The 14,490-nt window shown below is 39.4% G+C and overlaps 1 protein-coding gene and 1 non-coding gene across 5 annotated transcripts in view; one reads left to right on the top strand and one right to left on the bottom strand.

Moving 5' to 3' along the window:
* Window positions 1–14,490, bottom strand: part of RABGAP1L (RAB GTPase activating protein 1 like) — a 681,088-nt gene that overhangs the window by 558,280 nt on the left and 108,318 nt on the right. For all 4 annotated transcript variants that reach the window (XM_020970529.2, XM_078156481.1, XM_020970531.2 and 1 more), the window contains exons 9-10: window positions 8,149–8,251; window positions 1,329–1,495 (exon numbers count right to left, since the gene is read on the bottom strand). In XM_020970529.2, the coding sequence (XP_020826188.1) occupies window positions 1,329–1,495; window positions 8,149–8,251 (270 nt within the window). The remainder of the gene's footprint in view (window positions 1–1,328; window positions 1,496–8,148; window positions 8,252–14,490) is intronic.
* LOC144458063 (U6 spliceosomal RNA) lies at window positions 10,644–10,747 on the top strand. The gene has a single exon (XR_013487614.1). It is a non-coding gene; the product is annotated as a U6 spliceosomal RNA (small nuclear RNA).

Raw genomic sequence — 14,490 nt, forward strand, 5'->3', positions numbered from 1 at the left:
TGAGGTCAGGCACTATCTATCTCTACTTACGTCACCTTGGAACAAAACTTCTGTCCATCCAGACAGAAGGAGGTTTTGTTGTTCAAACAGTTTAGTTTCCAATGAAAAAAAAAACTAATATACAGGTTCTAAGAGACACCCTGAACATATACCAGGGCTAAACACTGCTTTTTGAGTCCTCATTAGAATATCCTGTGGGATGAAGTACAAACAGTAAGAAAAGCTGAGTCATATCACAGCTCTGATAATTTTGGGAAATAACATGACTATTTTGAATGAAGAATCTAGCAAATTAGGTTTAATTGAGTCATGATAAAGATCATTTTTAATATCAAAATTGGTAGCTGATTTCCACCACTTGTTCACTCTGCTGGTATTTTCTCCTGCCACACTATGTTCAGCCCCCTCTCGTAGGTTGAAGTAACAATCATTTTTAAACACAGGACAGTGGGAGTGCCAACAACAACTTATAACGGATTTCAATCTAGTTAGGTAAATTAGATGTCTTTTTCTATCCTTTACTAAACAGCCACAAGTTTCTTGTAGTGAATAACACTCAATCTCCAATCTTCCTGACTGCTAATAAGGAAAAAAACAACAACAAAACCAGTTACTCTTCCCACTAATAGTAAGACAAATCTAATTTGAAAACAGAATTTTTTAAAGCAATATTGTCATAGAAACACTATTCTTTTTATTAAGGGACTTTTAATGATACACTATAAATTACAAATACTCCACAGGCATAATACTGACTAATGTTCCTTAAAGAAACTTAATTTTGGTCATGAGATGTCCTTCTGGGATGCAAGTGGTGCAGTGAAAGACCTGAGTTCAAATCTGGCTTCACACTTCCTAACTGTGTGACCCTGGCCAAGTCACTTTGTTTGCCTGTTTCCTCAAATGTAAAAAAGGGAAAATAACAGTACTTACTTTTCAAGTTTGTTGTAAGGATCAAATGAGATAATTATGAAGTGCTTAGAACAGTGCCTGGTACATTGCAGGTGCTTATTAAATGCTTATTCCTTCCCCTTCTCTTCAGCCTTCCCTTTTCTTTTCTCATGGGGAGGAAAGGGCTAAAGTAATCACCACAACAATACCTTCAGGTGTTCAGTGTACATTCCTAAAAGAACAAACTAATTAAGAAGTCATTGATTGTTCATGCCTAAGTCTAGTGCCAGACACTGTACTGTACTTTAATTGTTTCAAATTCATTCATGATTACTATTTTTCCTTACTTGGCCATTAGGATTCAAAAAACCTTTCTTCAAACAATGGCACGGAAAAAGAAAAGAGATTTTCCTTTGTGAAGAAAAAGATGATCCTACCTGTTTGAGCTTCATAAAGAAAGTCTCAGTGAAAGTCTTTCTGCTGAAGTACCAGAAGCGCTCATTGGCAGGGTACACACGCACCAAGGTCTCTAGCAAGAAGCGGACCGGCTCCACCACCTCGGTGACGACCATATCCACAGCTACAGTCATGAACACCCTTTTATCTAGAGTTAAAAATGGGATTTGTGGTCACAAGCCATGTCACCAAATGTTGAACATCTAACCACATAAAACAGTGGGTCACGGTACATACAGTACATGGCCCAATGTAAGAAAAATGTACTTAATAGGATTCAGCGTTCAATTAATGAATATTCACTCAATGCCTAGACCTACGAGAGATACAAACAAAATTTAAAAAATAAGTTCTTATCTTCAATGAATTTACAATCTCTGTAGAGAGGCAATAGCCATGGAGGAAACAGGCAACAAGATGTCACACGATGAAGTGTCAAAGATAGTTGGGTAGATACAATAAATATCAACCAGCTGAGAAAATGGAGAAATTAGTGTGCTCTGAGGCTGCTATGGAACCTCAGGAAAGTAGCAACCTCTTTGGAATCATTTCTTAAGCTGTAAAATAAAGATAGCTCACATTTGTATAATGTTTTAATGTTTATGAAGTCCCCTCACATAACAATTCTGTGAAGTGGACAATTTAAGTAATACTGTCCCCAGTAGTACAACTCAAAGTGTCCTTTGCCATAGTGGCTAGTAAATTGCTGGAAGCAGGATTGAACCTAGATGTAGTGACTCCAAATGCAGTGCTCTGTCTGCTACAACACACTGCCTCATATAAAGGAGTGATTGGGGTGGGGCGGAGAAATAGTATCTCTGCCAACTGTAACATTTTACAGTATAGGCTGTAGTAGACCAAAGCATCATGAAGAAGGGACCTATGGTGGGCTTCGTTAGTTCCTTGTAAGTAGAGATTGTTTTCATTTTTTGTAATTGTGTCCTCAGCACCTATGCAACTGTCCTACAGCGAGTGCTTAATAAATGCTTACTAATGGACTGAAGGATTCAGATAGACTCAGAAGAAGGCAGGAGGGCATGTAAAGGAGTTATGGTGCAAGGGAGAGGTAGATCCAAAGAGTACCTTATGCTGCCACTTCACTAAGTCTTAAGGCTAACGAGTAAAAAATCCTACCTCTTCCAAACACTAAATGGGATTATAATCTCATAGAGGTGAAGCCAGGAGAGAATAAAAATCAACACACTTATAGATAAACAACTACATGTGGTGTATTCATGTATCCAAGGAAACCTTAAAGGAAGATGGCCTTGTATTCAACTATAACGTTATTATCTACTCATTTTATTCCCCCAGATTTTTTAAAAGCCTTTCTTTCCTTGGACCTCATTACACACTTTGTCAATGACTCAGAAGCCTTATGGTCAAAGGGAACTTGCCAACTGTACTTGCCCAACCAGCCTATGGTCATCCAGTCTCTGCCCAAACACCTTCAATGACTCATCACCGCCCATGTTAGTCCATTCCATTTCTGGGCTGCTCCGATTATTAGGAGGATTCTCCTAACATCACGTCAAAATGTGCCCCCTTGCAACTTCTGCCCAAGGCTCCCATGTCTGTTCCTTAGCACCTAACAAAACACACCTAATCCCTCTTCCAAATGACAGCTTTCTGAATACTTGGAGATACCTACCATATTCTCCTCAAAGTCTTCTCTCCCATAAGATAAACATGACCAGTTCCTTCAACTGCTCCTCATATGACATGGCCTCCAAGGTCTCCTCCACTCTGGTTTCCCACCTCCCTTGGCTGCTATATAGCTTATAAATATTCTTCTTAAACTATGGGGCCCACAGGTGAACAGAGTACTACACATGGGCCCAAAGCAAAGTGAAGACCACAGGGGCTATCACTTATCTTAAATACTTGTCATGTTCTATTTTTATGTTATGATATATGTTCTAGTACTCTCTCTGTAAAACAGCAAGTTCTATGAGATCAGGACTGATTCTTATTGAACTGTTGGTCTCCCCAAATACCTAGTACTTTAAACAAAATTGGTACTTAATAAATGTTTGCTCAAACTAACAGTGTTAACAAGGATATGAATATTAAATGCTGTAAAGGTATGCCTGTTCCAACTCATAATCTAAATTTGTATCACTACATAGCTTACATTCATATTAACTAGGGAATAGCCACATTTTCCCTTGATTAGCAACTTATTTTTGTACATGCCTACAAGAGGGATGAATTTGTAAAAATAAGCAACAAAAGGCTTGATTTTGTCAAATTAGACAAGAAAATCATTTTACACCAGAAATTGTGAGATTCTCACCCCACTTCCCCCCCACTCCCCCCCCCCAAAAAAAGGATGGTGCTGAACAGACAGGATTCCTAAATTCTGCTCCTGGTTCAGCCATACCAGGGGTGGGGAACCTGTGGCCTGGAGGCCACATGTGCCTTCCAGGTCCCTGGGTGAGGCCTTTTGACTGAGTCCAAGTTTTACAGAACAAATCTTTTAACGAAGGGGATTTGTTCTGTGAAGTCTGGATTCAGTTAAAGGGCCAAACTTGAAGACCTCGAGGGGCTACATATGGCCTCAAGGCCACAGATTCCCCACCCCTGAGCCATACCAATGTTTGTCCCTAGACAAGTTACTCAATTTCTATAAGTCTTATTTTCTTCACTTAAACCATGATGATATTTACAATCTCACCCCTTAGCCAGAAAGTTGTGAGAATTCATACCTACAAAGCAGGAAGACACAGGATTATGAAGTATTATTTCAAGATTTTTGAAATGTTGATGTTAACCTAGCTAGTTTTCTATGACTAAATGACTAAGGAAACATAATGTAGCAATATAATTAATCAGAAGTCCTAAAAAGTTGTTATTACCCAAGCCAGCCTCATATACTCTCTTTTCTTTCCTCATTAAAAACCAAACTGCAGTCCATAGTAAAATGGAAAAGTCTGATACAAGAACTGTCTTCATATAATCACAAAAATGTTTTGGTTCTGCAGCTTCACTGAACCAGTTCTAGTGCACTTCCTTAAATCACAAAAGAAGATCTCAGTACTTTCTTACCCACGCAGGTCTACTGTGGGGGGGGGGGGGAGGTTGCCCCATGTTTTCTTTTCTTTTATTACAGATGAAAGAAATTACATTTGCCAAGAGTTTATTCTGCTCCTAATACGCAAGGAAATCTCTTACTGTGTAAGCAAAATTTACACAAATTAAACTAGCATCCGAATTAATGAGCAGAATTTGTACCAGTAACCAACACTTATGACAACTGGTCAGTTCTGTTTTTTCAAAGATTACCAGGTCAAATTGAAAACAAATTTACTTATGTCAAAACTCTTCATGGCCTCTTGCTGCTGCAGCTGTAATACCACAACTCAAGTTCAGATCCTTATCACTTCCCACAGCCTGATGCAGCATTCTGCAAATTAGCCTTCCTAACTCAAGGCCTCTCCTACCACTTACAATGCTAAGAATTGTAATGCTAAAAATAACAGAGATCTCACATGAGACTCAGGACTCTATCCATTAAGCATGAAAACAAAGAAGCACAGAGATTTAGAAACCTTGGAAGCAAACAGACAATCCAGCTTAGAATTTGGCACAGAGAAGGCATAGAACAAAAGATTCAGTCTGATGTGCACAGCAGATTGGGCAAGGCCAGAAAGGGTTCAGGGGAAAGGTGGTCAGCATCCCATGACCTAAAATTCTATAGGGATGAGCACCTCCACAAAAAGGGTTGGAAATGCTCAAGACTGAAAGTAAGAAAAAAAAGAGATTGATCCTGATGAGGGAAAACAGTGGGAGCAGTTTAAAGATGTCTATGTAGGTTCAGAGGGAAATGATCAACTAAGTCAGATTTTTAAAATACATGGAGGAAGGAGGGAAGGAAGAGAGGGAGAGGGAGGAAGGAGGGAAGAAAGAGAGGGAGAGGGAGGAAGGGAAGAGAGAGGAAGGAAGGAGGGAGGGAGGAAGGAGGAAGGGAGGAAGGAAGGAAGGAAGGAAGGAAGGAAGGAAGGAAGAAGGAAGGAAGAAGGAAGGAAGGAAGGAAGGAAGGAAGGCAGGCAGGAGAAGGAAGGAAGGAAGGAAAAGACGAAGGGAGGGAGGGAAGGAGGGAGGGAGGAAGAATCGACCAGTTCCTTCTCTACCCCAAATTTCCTTCAGTCTTAAAAAAAAATCCTCTACCCAACTCTACTAACCCTTCAATTATCCTCCCTTTCTCTTGCAAATTCTCTCCCTTGAAAAAGCTACCTAGGCTCCCTGGTTCCACTTCCACTCCTCTCACTTCTCAATCGTTTGCACTCAGGCTTCTGACCTGTCACCCAACTGAAACATCTCTCTCTCAAGTTATCAATGACTTCTTAATTGCCAAATATGATGCTCCTTTCTTCGTGCTTATCTTTCTTGACCTATCTGCTAAATTTGACTCTGCTGCCCACATTCTCCTCCCGCATGCCTTTTTCCTTCTAAGTTTTCCTCACACTACTCTCCAGTTCTCCTCTATCTAACTACTTCTCCAACCCCTTTGTCAGACCATCATCCATATCACGCAGCCAGCAACGTACACCAGATTCTACACTTGTCGGTCTATGAGCGTGCCTCTCTGTGCCTCTCTGTGTCTCTCTGTCTCCCCCCCCCACCCCATCGTCTGCAGAGAAATTAAATGCAAATCCATAAGCACAGATGAAGTCATCCAGAGGGAGGGTATAAAGAAAAGTCAACACAGCCCCAGAGTAAAATTAGGGGCAAGAAATGGCAATCCACCTGAGGAAAGTGAGAGACGGAACATGCAGACAGATAGAAGGATAGTCAAGAAAGAGCGGTATCAAAAACACAAAGAGAGGGGAAAAGTACTCAACAGTGGTCAAAAAAAGATGGGGACTGAGAAAAGTATACCATACTTGATAATCGACAGGCCAAAGACTGCTCTTTAGAGAGAGAATTCTCAGCTTTGAGCGACTAAGCTAAGAGTCAAACTGCACAGCGTTGAGAAATGAGTGGAGAGGAAGCGGAAGTACTGAGCATCAACAGCTTTTTCTAGGAGTCTGGCCGAAACAGGGACAAGAGATATAGCATGACAGCTTGAAGAGACGATGTGGGTCAACTGAAGAGAGGGTTTTTATGGATGAAAGAGAACTGGTTACATATAAGGAGCAAGGAAAGAGTAAAAGAATTGCAGTGCTGCTGCCAGGACATATTTGGAATTAAGTAACACAAATTTGTAGTGGATACAGTAAACAAGGCTCCATGATTTCCTCCAATACTGTTCAGTGGCCAGTGAAAGGAGAGGAGGAGGCAGATGGTGTGGGTAATCCAGGGCTGGGGTTTTCTAAAGCATAAGCAAAGTCACAGGAGACAAGGGGAAAGGATTTGAGAGTAAGGGAAAGACACAGTTAAACTGGTTAATAATAAGGTAGGCACTTAAAAAATGTTGATTGATTGATCAATTCTTAACTGGCTAAAAAGAACTCAAACTCTAGAGGAACTATAAGACCTGCAATGAAGGGGATCCACATCTGTCTACTCTTACATATCTGACCACAACTCAGTCTACCTTGTTGTATCGTTATCCACCTCCCACCCATCAATCTGAGGTGTCCCCTACATCTCAGTCCCTTAGACCTCTTCTTGCCCTATAAACTCTTTCGATAATTTGATTAGCTTCCAAGGGTTCAATCACCGTATTTATGCAGAGGCATTCAATCTTAATCTTTCTCTTGAAGTACAGCCCTTAATCACTCATAGCCTCCTGAATTTCTTAACTTGAAACTCAAAGTTTCAAACTCATTATTTTTTCCCTTAGGAAAATCCCTTTTTTCATCCTAATGCCCCTATTTTCATTAACAACCATATTTCCTATCTCCCAAGTTCACAATCTCAAAGTTGTCCTCGACTCTTGCCACCACCTCAGGCACCATATCTTATCAATTCTACTTCCACAACCCTCTTCACATCCTGTCTTTCTAATTACATGACCACTATTCTAATTCAGGTCCTTGTCACCTCTCTTGGTAAAAGCCTCCTAACTCAGTATCCCTGCTCCATTCCCTCTCTTCTCTAATCTGGCCACCATGCAACTATGACACAGATATTCTTCAAACATAGGCTTCACCCTATCACTCTCCTGCTCAAAATCTGTGGTACATCCCTACTGTCTCTAGCATGAAGTACAAACACCTACAACCCATTCTTTAAAGCTTTGCGAAATTTAGCTCCCATCAACTTTTGCAGCCCCATTCCCTGTTAGCTTCCTTTTCTATCACTCTAGATGCTGGCCAGCTTGCCCACTAACAGCTCCCCAAAGTCATCTGGCTGCCCCCTCTGTGCCTCTGTACAGACTAGCCAATGATTGGAATACTCTTCCTCCCCAAATGCTTAGAATCTCGAACTTCCTCCCATCTTCCCCATTTTCAGGCACCTTTCCCAGGAACTATCTTGATCCCCCCATCCCTACTGCTAGAAACTAAATTCCTCTCCAAATTACTTTGTATTTACTTAACTGTATACATAATGCCTGTCTCCCATCCCCATCTCCTCCTACCTAGCTCAAACCCAAGTAGAATGTAAACTCCTTAAGGATCAAAACTGTTTCGCTTTTGCCTATATATTCCCAGTGCCCTGGATATGAGTAGACCTCAATTAGTATCTGTCACATCAAAGTGCCACAATTTTAAACAGGAACAATTACTTTTGCATCTTTAAGACCATGACCATTACCAATAACCAATAACAATTTCCTAAGTATTTCTTTACGGTAATATTTTCGTATAGAAAAATCTTAAGCCAAACAATGAAAAATCTTTGGAGAAAATTCACCTTTAGGAGTTTCTTCATTAAGTGCCAAGAATGTAGGTGTGTTGGGGTTCCACATTCCAGTAATAACATATGCTCTTCCATCACAGCTCTTTCCCATGGATTCCTATAGATACATAAATATTTAAGCAGGTATTATTTGGAGTCTCTTTAGAAAATCAGAATTTGTAAGAAACGAGATATATGAAAATTTTAGATCTGCAACATGACAAAAAGCCTTTTACTTCAGAAAAATTCTTCTCTAGAAAAATATTTTCCATACGAGTCTTTAAATAGTAGATTCCCTGAGGGCACCAAAAATACAAAAGTTTAATTCTGTCAAGTTATTAGGAACTCATCTCATGGAAAAGGCAACTTACATGAATGAACCGAATCACAAAAACAGATTTGCAGCAGCAATCACTAATATCTTGATTAACCTCATTCTGATTCAAAAAAAATTCCTATATATCTACTCTCCACACACATATAATCACAACGTGCTTACCTTTTTAGGATAATCAATCAACTAATTAACAAGCGTTTATTATGTGCCTACTATATGCCTGGGCATCTAGGTAGCACAGTGGATAAAGTGCCAGGCCCGGAGTCAGGAAGACTCCTCTTCCTGAGTTCAAATCTGACCTCAGGAGCCCACTAGCTGTGTGACCCTGGGCAAGTCACTTTACCCTGTTTGTCTCAGTTTCCTCATCTGTAAAATGAGCTGGAGAAGGAAATAGAAAACCACTCCAGCAGCTCTGCCAAGAAAACCCCATGCTATTGGCATGCTAGAAGAGTCAGATATGAATGAAACAACTGAACAACAACAACTATATACCAGGTACTAAGGACAGATACAAGGTTAAAAATGAAAAAGTTCCTGCCCTAAAGGCATTTAAATGGAAGAAACAATGCAAAGACCCATCTAATAGAAAGAAAACAAACAAAAGAGGGCTAAAGAAAGCCAGAATGCTCTTGGATAGAGCACTGGGCCTAGAGTTAGAAAGACCTGAATTCAAATCCAGACTCAGACATTTACTAGCTGTGTGACCCTGGGAAAGTAACTTAACCTTTGTTTGCTTTAATCCACCAGAGAAAGTAATGGCAAACTTCTCTAGTATCTTTGCCAAGAAAACCCCAGGAACAACATGGTCCACAGGGTCACAAAAAGTTGGACACAACTGACCAAAAGACAACAAAAGGTTATCAGCAGTGAAACTGATGTTAGCCTTTTCCCCCAACAATGAATTTCTTTTTAAAATATTGATATTAATCTACATTAGAACACCATCATACCATTAAAGGCTGCCATTTTTTTTTCCATATTAGCCAACTCTGGATCATCTTAAAATCAGTCCTCTACACCATGGATCATCCATATACTTCACCTACCACTGAAAGCCCTTCACAATCCAGCCACAGTCTGGCCTACCTTTCCAACCTCATTAGGCTTGATTCACCATTTAACCATTCTCACCATTTAACATCCAGCAACGACCTTCTTGCAGCTTTCCTTCCCTGAAGCTTATGAAGTGAGGTCCCACATGATACACTCTTTCATTGCCATGGCTCGGCACTGGCCGTTCTCCAGACCTGGAAGGCCATAGCTCCCCATCACCAACTCCTGGAATCCCTTGTTTCCTTCAAGACTTACATCATGTTTCCCCTTCTACAAGGATCTGCCTGGAATCTGCCCAGCTCTGACAGCTCTGCCTCCAAAAATTACCTTGTATTTATTTTGTGTTTTCTTGTTGTTCAGTCATTTCCTAGTCATATCTGGCTCTTTGTGACCCCTTTTGGGGTATTCTTGGCAAAGACACTCTTTTCCAGTTCATTTTACAGATGAGGAAACTGAGACAAATAGGGTTAAGTGACTCACCCAGGATCACACATTTAGTAAGTGTCTGAGGAAAGATCTGAACTCAGGAAGATGAGTCTTCCTGACTCCAGGCCCAGTGTTCTATCCACTGCACCACCTAATGGTATGTATTCTATATACACTTATTCATGCACTTGTCTCCTCCGATAAAATATAAGTTCCTGGAGGCCAGGAACTATGTCCTTTTTAATCTCTGAATTGCTGGCATAGGGCATAGTGACTGGTATATAGCAGGCACTTAAGAAATATGTACACTGTTTCTTCCTACATAGCACAACCTGATGAATTGAGTTCAGAAATAATTATTCAATTATATTCCAAGTTTCAGCAAACATAAGGACAATAGCAGCATATTACTAAAGGGAGGTTTGCAAGCTTCCCATAGCATTTTATAGATAACAGAATTATCATGTTTTATTTAGATTTATATGTGTGCATGTATAGTACCTACCCTCTTTTCTAGGTTATAAATTCCAAGAGCAAAGAGATCATATCTTATTTAGCATTCTATCTCCTCTAGTACCAAACACAATGCTCCAAAAATAGAAAATACTTAACATATGGTGTTAAATAACATGTTGGTTTAAACATGATTTCCTCCAAACTTTCCCAGCAGTTAAATGGTGCTAAATTTAATTTTTGCCCTTACTCCAGGAGCACAAATACTAAAATGGAAAAACACCAAGATTAGCATGGGCCTTGCCCCAAGATAACACATAAATTCAGGAAGAATTTTATTCTTTTTTAATAGACAGATTTAATGCCATTCCAAATATCAAGGGGATTCTTTTTAGAACTAGACAAAATAATATCAAAACTCATATGGCAGAATCAAAAGGTCAAGAACATCGAAGAGGACAAGGAAAATACACAGGCACAGAAGCAGCCTGGCACTACCAAATCTCAAATTATACTCTAAAATGGTCATCATCAAAGCTGTTTGGGACAGGTTTTTAAAAATAGCAAAATTGAACAATGAAACTGATTAGGTAAACAAGACCCAAAAGCAATTGAAGATAGCATCCCAGTGGTCAACAAAGCTCAGGACAGCAACCAGTAGGAGGAATGGACTCCCTATCTGGAAGAATAACTGCTGAGAAAGTTTGGAAGAAAACACGTTTAAAGCAACAAGTTATACTCTATAACCTCTAATGAATGCATGATCTAAATATATAAGATGACATCATAAACAAATAGAAGAAGAATGGAAGGAGCTACCTTTGACAACTATGGCTTAGGAGGGAATTTTTAACTAAATGAGGGATGGAAGTAATCACAAGGATAGATTTTGCCAAAATATGTAACTTTCTCTGTCAATGCAAGCTGGCACTATCTCTGTACCTTTTAATCTTAAAGAGTTGTGTAGCACACTAAAAACTTAAGTGACTTGCCCAGGATCACAAAGCCAGAAAGTCTCAGAGATGAGAACTGAACGTAGATCATCTTCACTCTGAGACTGGCTCTCCTTCTACGTCATGCTGACTTTCATTTGAGAAGGTAAAACAGACAAGTTAAATGATATAAAACAGAAAAGCTTTTATGTCAATCGATCAATGCAGCTAGAATTAGAAGATGAGTAGTTAACCTATCTCTGAGAAAGGTTTAATGGCAAAAATATATAAGGAATGGATAGAAATAGATAAAAAATAAGAACAATTCCCCAATAGAAAAGTGGGCAAGAAACATAAAGAGGTAGTTTTCAAAAGAAGAATTACAAGTCAGAAACATGATATCAATATTCCAAATCACTAATGATATCAGAAATGCAATTTTTTTAAACTGAGATTTAACCTCTCACCTATCAGATTTCTGAAGTTGACAAAAGACAAAAATGGTCAACATTAGAAGAGTAGCAATAATATAGGCATACTAAGATACCCCTCAGGGACCCGTGAATCGGTCCAACCACTATAAAAAACAATTTGGAATTATCAATCAATAAGCATTTGATTAATCACCTGCTATGTTCCAGGCACCGTGCTACATGCTTGGGGTACAAATAATTGGAATGAAACAAACCCCACTCACAAGGAGCTTTAAAAAAATCAGTTAGTCAATCAGCCAATAAGAATGTATTAATCATCACTATGTGCAAGGCATTGTCTTAAGCACTGGGGATACAAAAAAGAGGCAAAAGAAAGTCATTAAATGGTATAGTCAGTGCCTTAGTATTGCCTTAGCAATATATCACTATTAAACATAGACCCCAAGAAGAACAAAGATAGGGAGAAAGGTCCCATATGTAGAAAGAGAACAGCAAATAGCTACAAAGAAAGTATGTACCAATCAACTAGTTCAAAGGGGCATTAGTGAGAGAAGACAAAGGTAAGAGATTTTGCAGAGGTAAGAAACAGTAAGTAACCAGAAATAGGGGAAGGAGGTCCTAAGGGAGAGGGAAGAATAAGTATGACTCCAAGGTTATGAATCTGGAATGCTCAAAAGAAACTGAGAAGTTCTGAAGGAATGATGGATTTAGAGGGTAAGGTATCAAGTTCCATTTCGGCTACAATATGAGTTCCTCTTACCTTTCCATTTTTATTTCATATTATTTCCATTCATACACTTTCTCTTCTAGTCAAATTAGTCTGTTCTCTAGACACAGCATTCTATGTCCTATCCCTGTGACTCTGAAGAAGTAATCCCCTGTATCAGTGCTTCTTAAACTGTGGGTCTCAACCCCACATGGGGTCGCAAAAAATTTGGCAATACTCAAAGATTTCTGAATGTGCAACGATCAAAAGTTAATTCAAAATCAAACATGTAATGAATCCGGGGTGTTTCTGGCAGCACGTGACCATGTGCATCACACAACCTCACTACAGCCTTGGCTCTGAACACACAACATGCGTACTTTGCACTGCACATGCCATCACACCATGTAACACCAATGAACGCTGCTGAAATGCGAAAAGGGGTAGCAAGTGGAAAAAGTTTAAGAAGCCCTGCCCTATATCTAAAACACGATCCCACTGTACCTCTGCCAAACAGAATTCTTATATTCCTTTAAAACCTGACTCAGGTACCACTTCCCTCCCACAGCAGCCAGGTGGCACAGTGGACAGAGTGCTATTCTTGGAATCAGAAGACATGAACTCAAATCTGGCCTCAGACACTGAAGAGCTGTGTGATCTTGAGCAAGTCCCTTCTATGTGCCTCCGTCTCCTCATCTGTAAAATGGGATAATAATTGCTCCCACTACTAAGGTGGCTGTGAAGATAAAAGTGCAATAATATTTGTAAAGCACTTGGCAAACTTTAAAATGCTATATAAATGTTAGCTATTATTATTACTAAGACATTCCTTTTCCCTTTCATTACCAATGATTATCACTCTCTCCCTCTTAAAATTGAATGTAGAATTTTGATGTATGTGCTTTACATTTCAGTTTCTACATACATGTCACACCCATCCCACCCCCATTGAGATATAAGCTCCTTGAAGACAGGGACAGTCTTGTTTTTGTCTTCTTATCCCAATGACAGAGTAAAAACATGAATATTTGTTGAACTGAACTAAATCTGATCTAGTGGGTATTTCTTTCTGTGTAATAAAAATTTATTTTAAAATTATTCAATTCTCCATTACTTAAGGTCATGAAAAGACAACACAGATAAAAGAGAATAATAAAAATCCACATGAGTAAGCCAGTCATCCTACCAGCCCTCAGATTTGCTTAGTCTCTCTTCACCAGAGGTACTGATGACAACAGCCTCTCTCCACCTCCAAGTATATCCAGCCTTTGAAGGATGATTGCCAAAAATTCTTGAAAAGGCTCAAATAAAGGTATACTGAGGCTCTGGGATGAGGCTTTTCAGAGAAATTTGCTATGTCAATCAGTGTTTTTGAGGCTTTAAAGGTTCACCCTTTAACATCCAGACATCTTAGAATTCTTCATGGCCCAAAGCCACCTTCTCAGAGAATGCCAGTGTCCTAGACAATCAATATTTGCACATTCACTAGTGATAACAGCATATATATTTATATACACATATGCATGCAGAGATGGAAGCTAACAGGCTATATATGGCTAACTTGAGTTTCTGGGTTCAAAATAACTGATGCATTTAAAAACTCATAGGAAGCTTTTCCTGATTTATTCTAAAGAAAACTGATTCTTAAGAAATTCAGAGGAATACAACAAAATTAAATCAACACATAAGCTATTTTAGAGGAGGAACTTTAGAATATATGTAGAATATAAACAATGGTCAAGAAAATATACTGACTGGGGCAGGTACGTGGTACAGTGGATAGAACACCAGCCCTGGAGTCAGGAGGACCCGAGTTCAAATCTGGTCTCAGACCAGATGCTTGCCACTAGCTGTGTGACCATGGGCAAGTCACTTAACCAATTGCCTCGCCAAAAAAAAAAAAATTGACCAAAAAAATAGAGTACCAACCATAAAACTGGCTCCTGCCTCTAGGACTTAGAAAATTTATGCCCGATTTCATCATTAGTGCTAGTAATAAGTGGTACTTCTGGCTAT

This window comes from Phascolarctos cinereus, unplaced genomic scaffold, assembly GCF_003287225.1.
Source record: "Phascolarctos cinereus isolate Bilbo 61053 unplaced genomic scaffold, phaCin_HiC Scaffold_5;HRSCAF=322, whole genome shotgun sequence".
NCBI classification, from domain to species: domain Eukaryota; kingdom Metazoa; phylum Chordata; class Mammalia; order Diprotodontia; family Phascolarctidae; genus Phascolarctos; species Phascolarctos cinereus.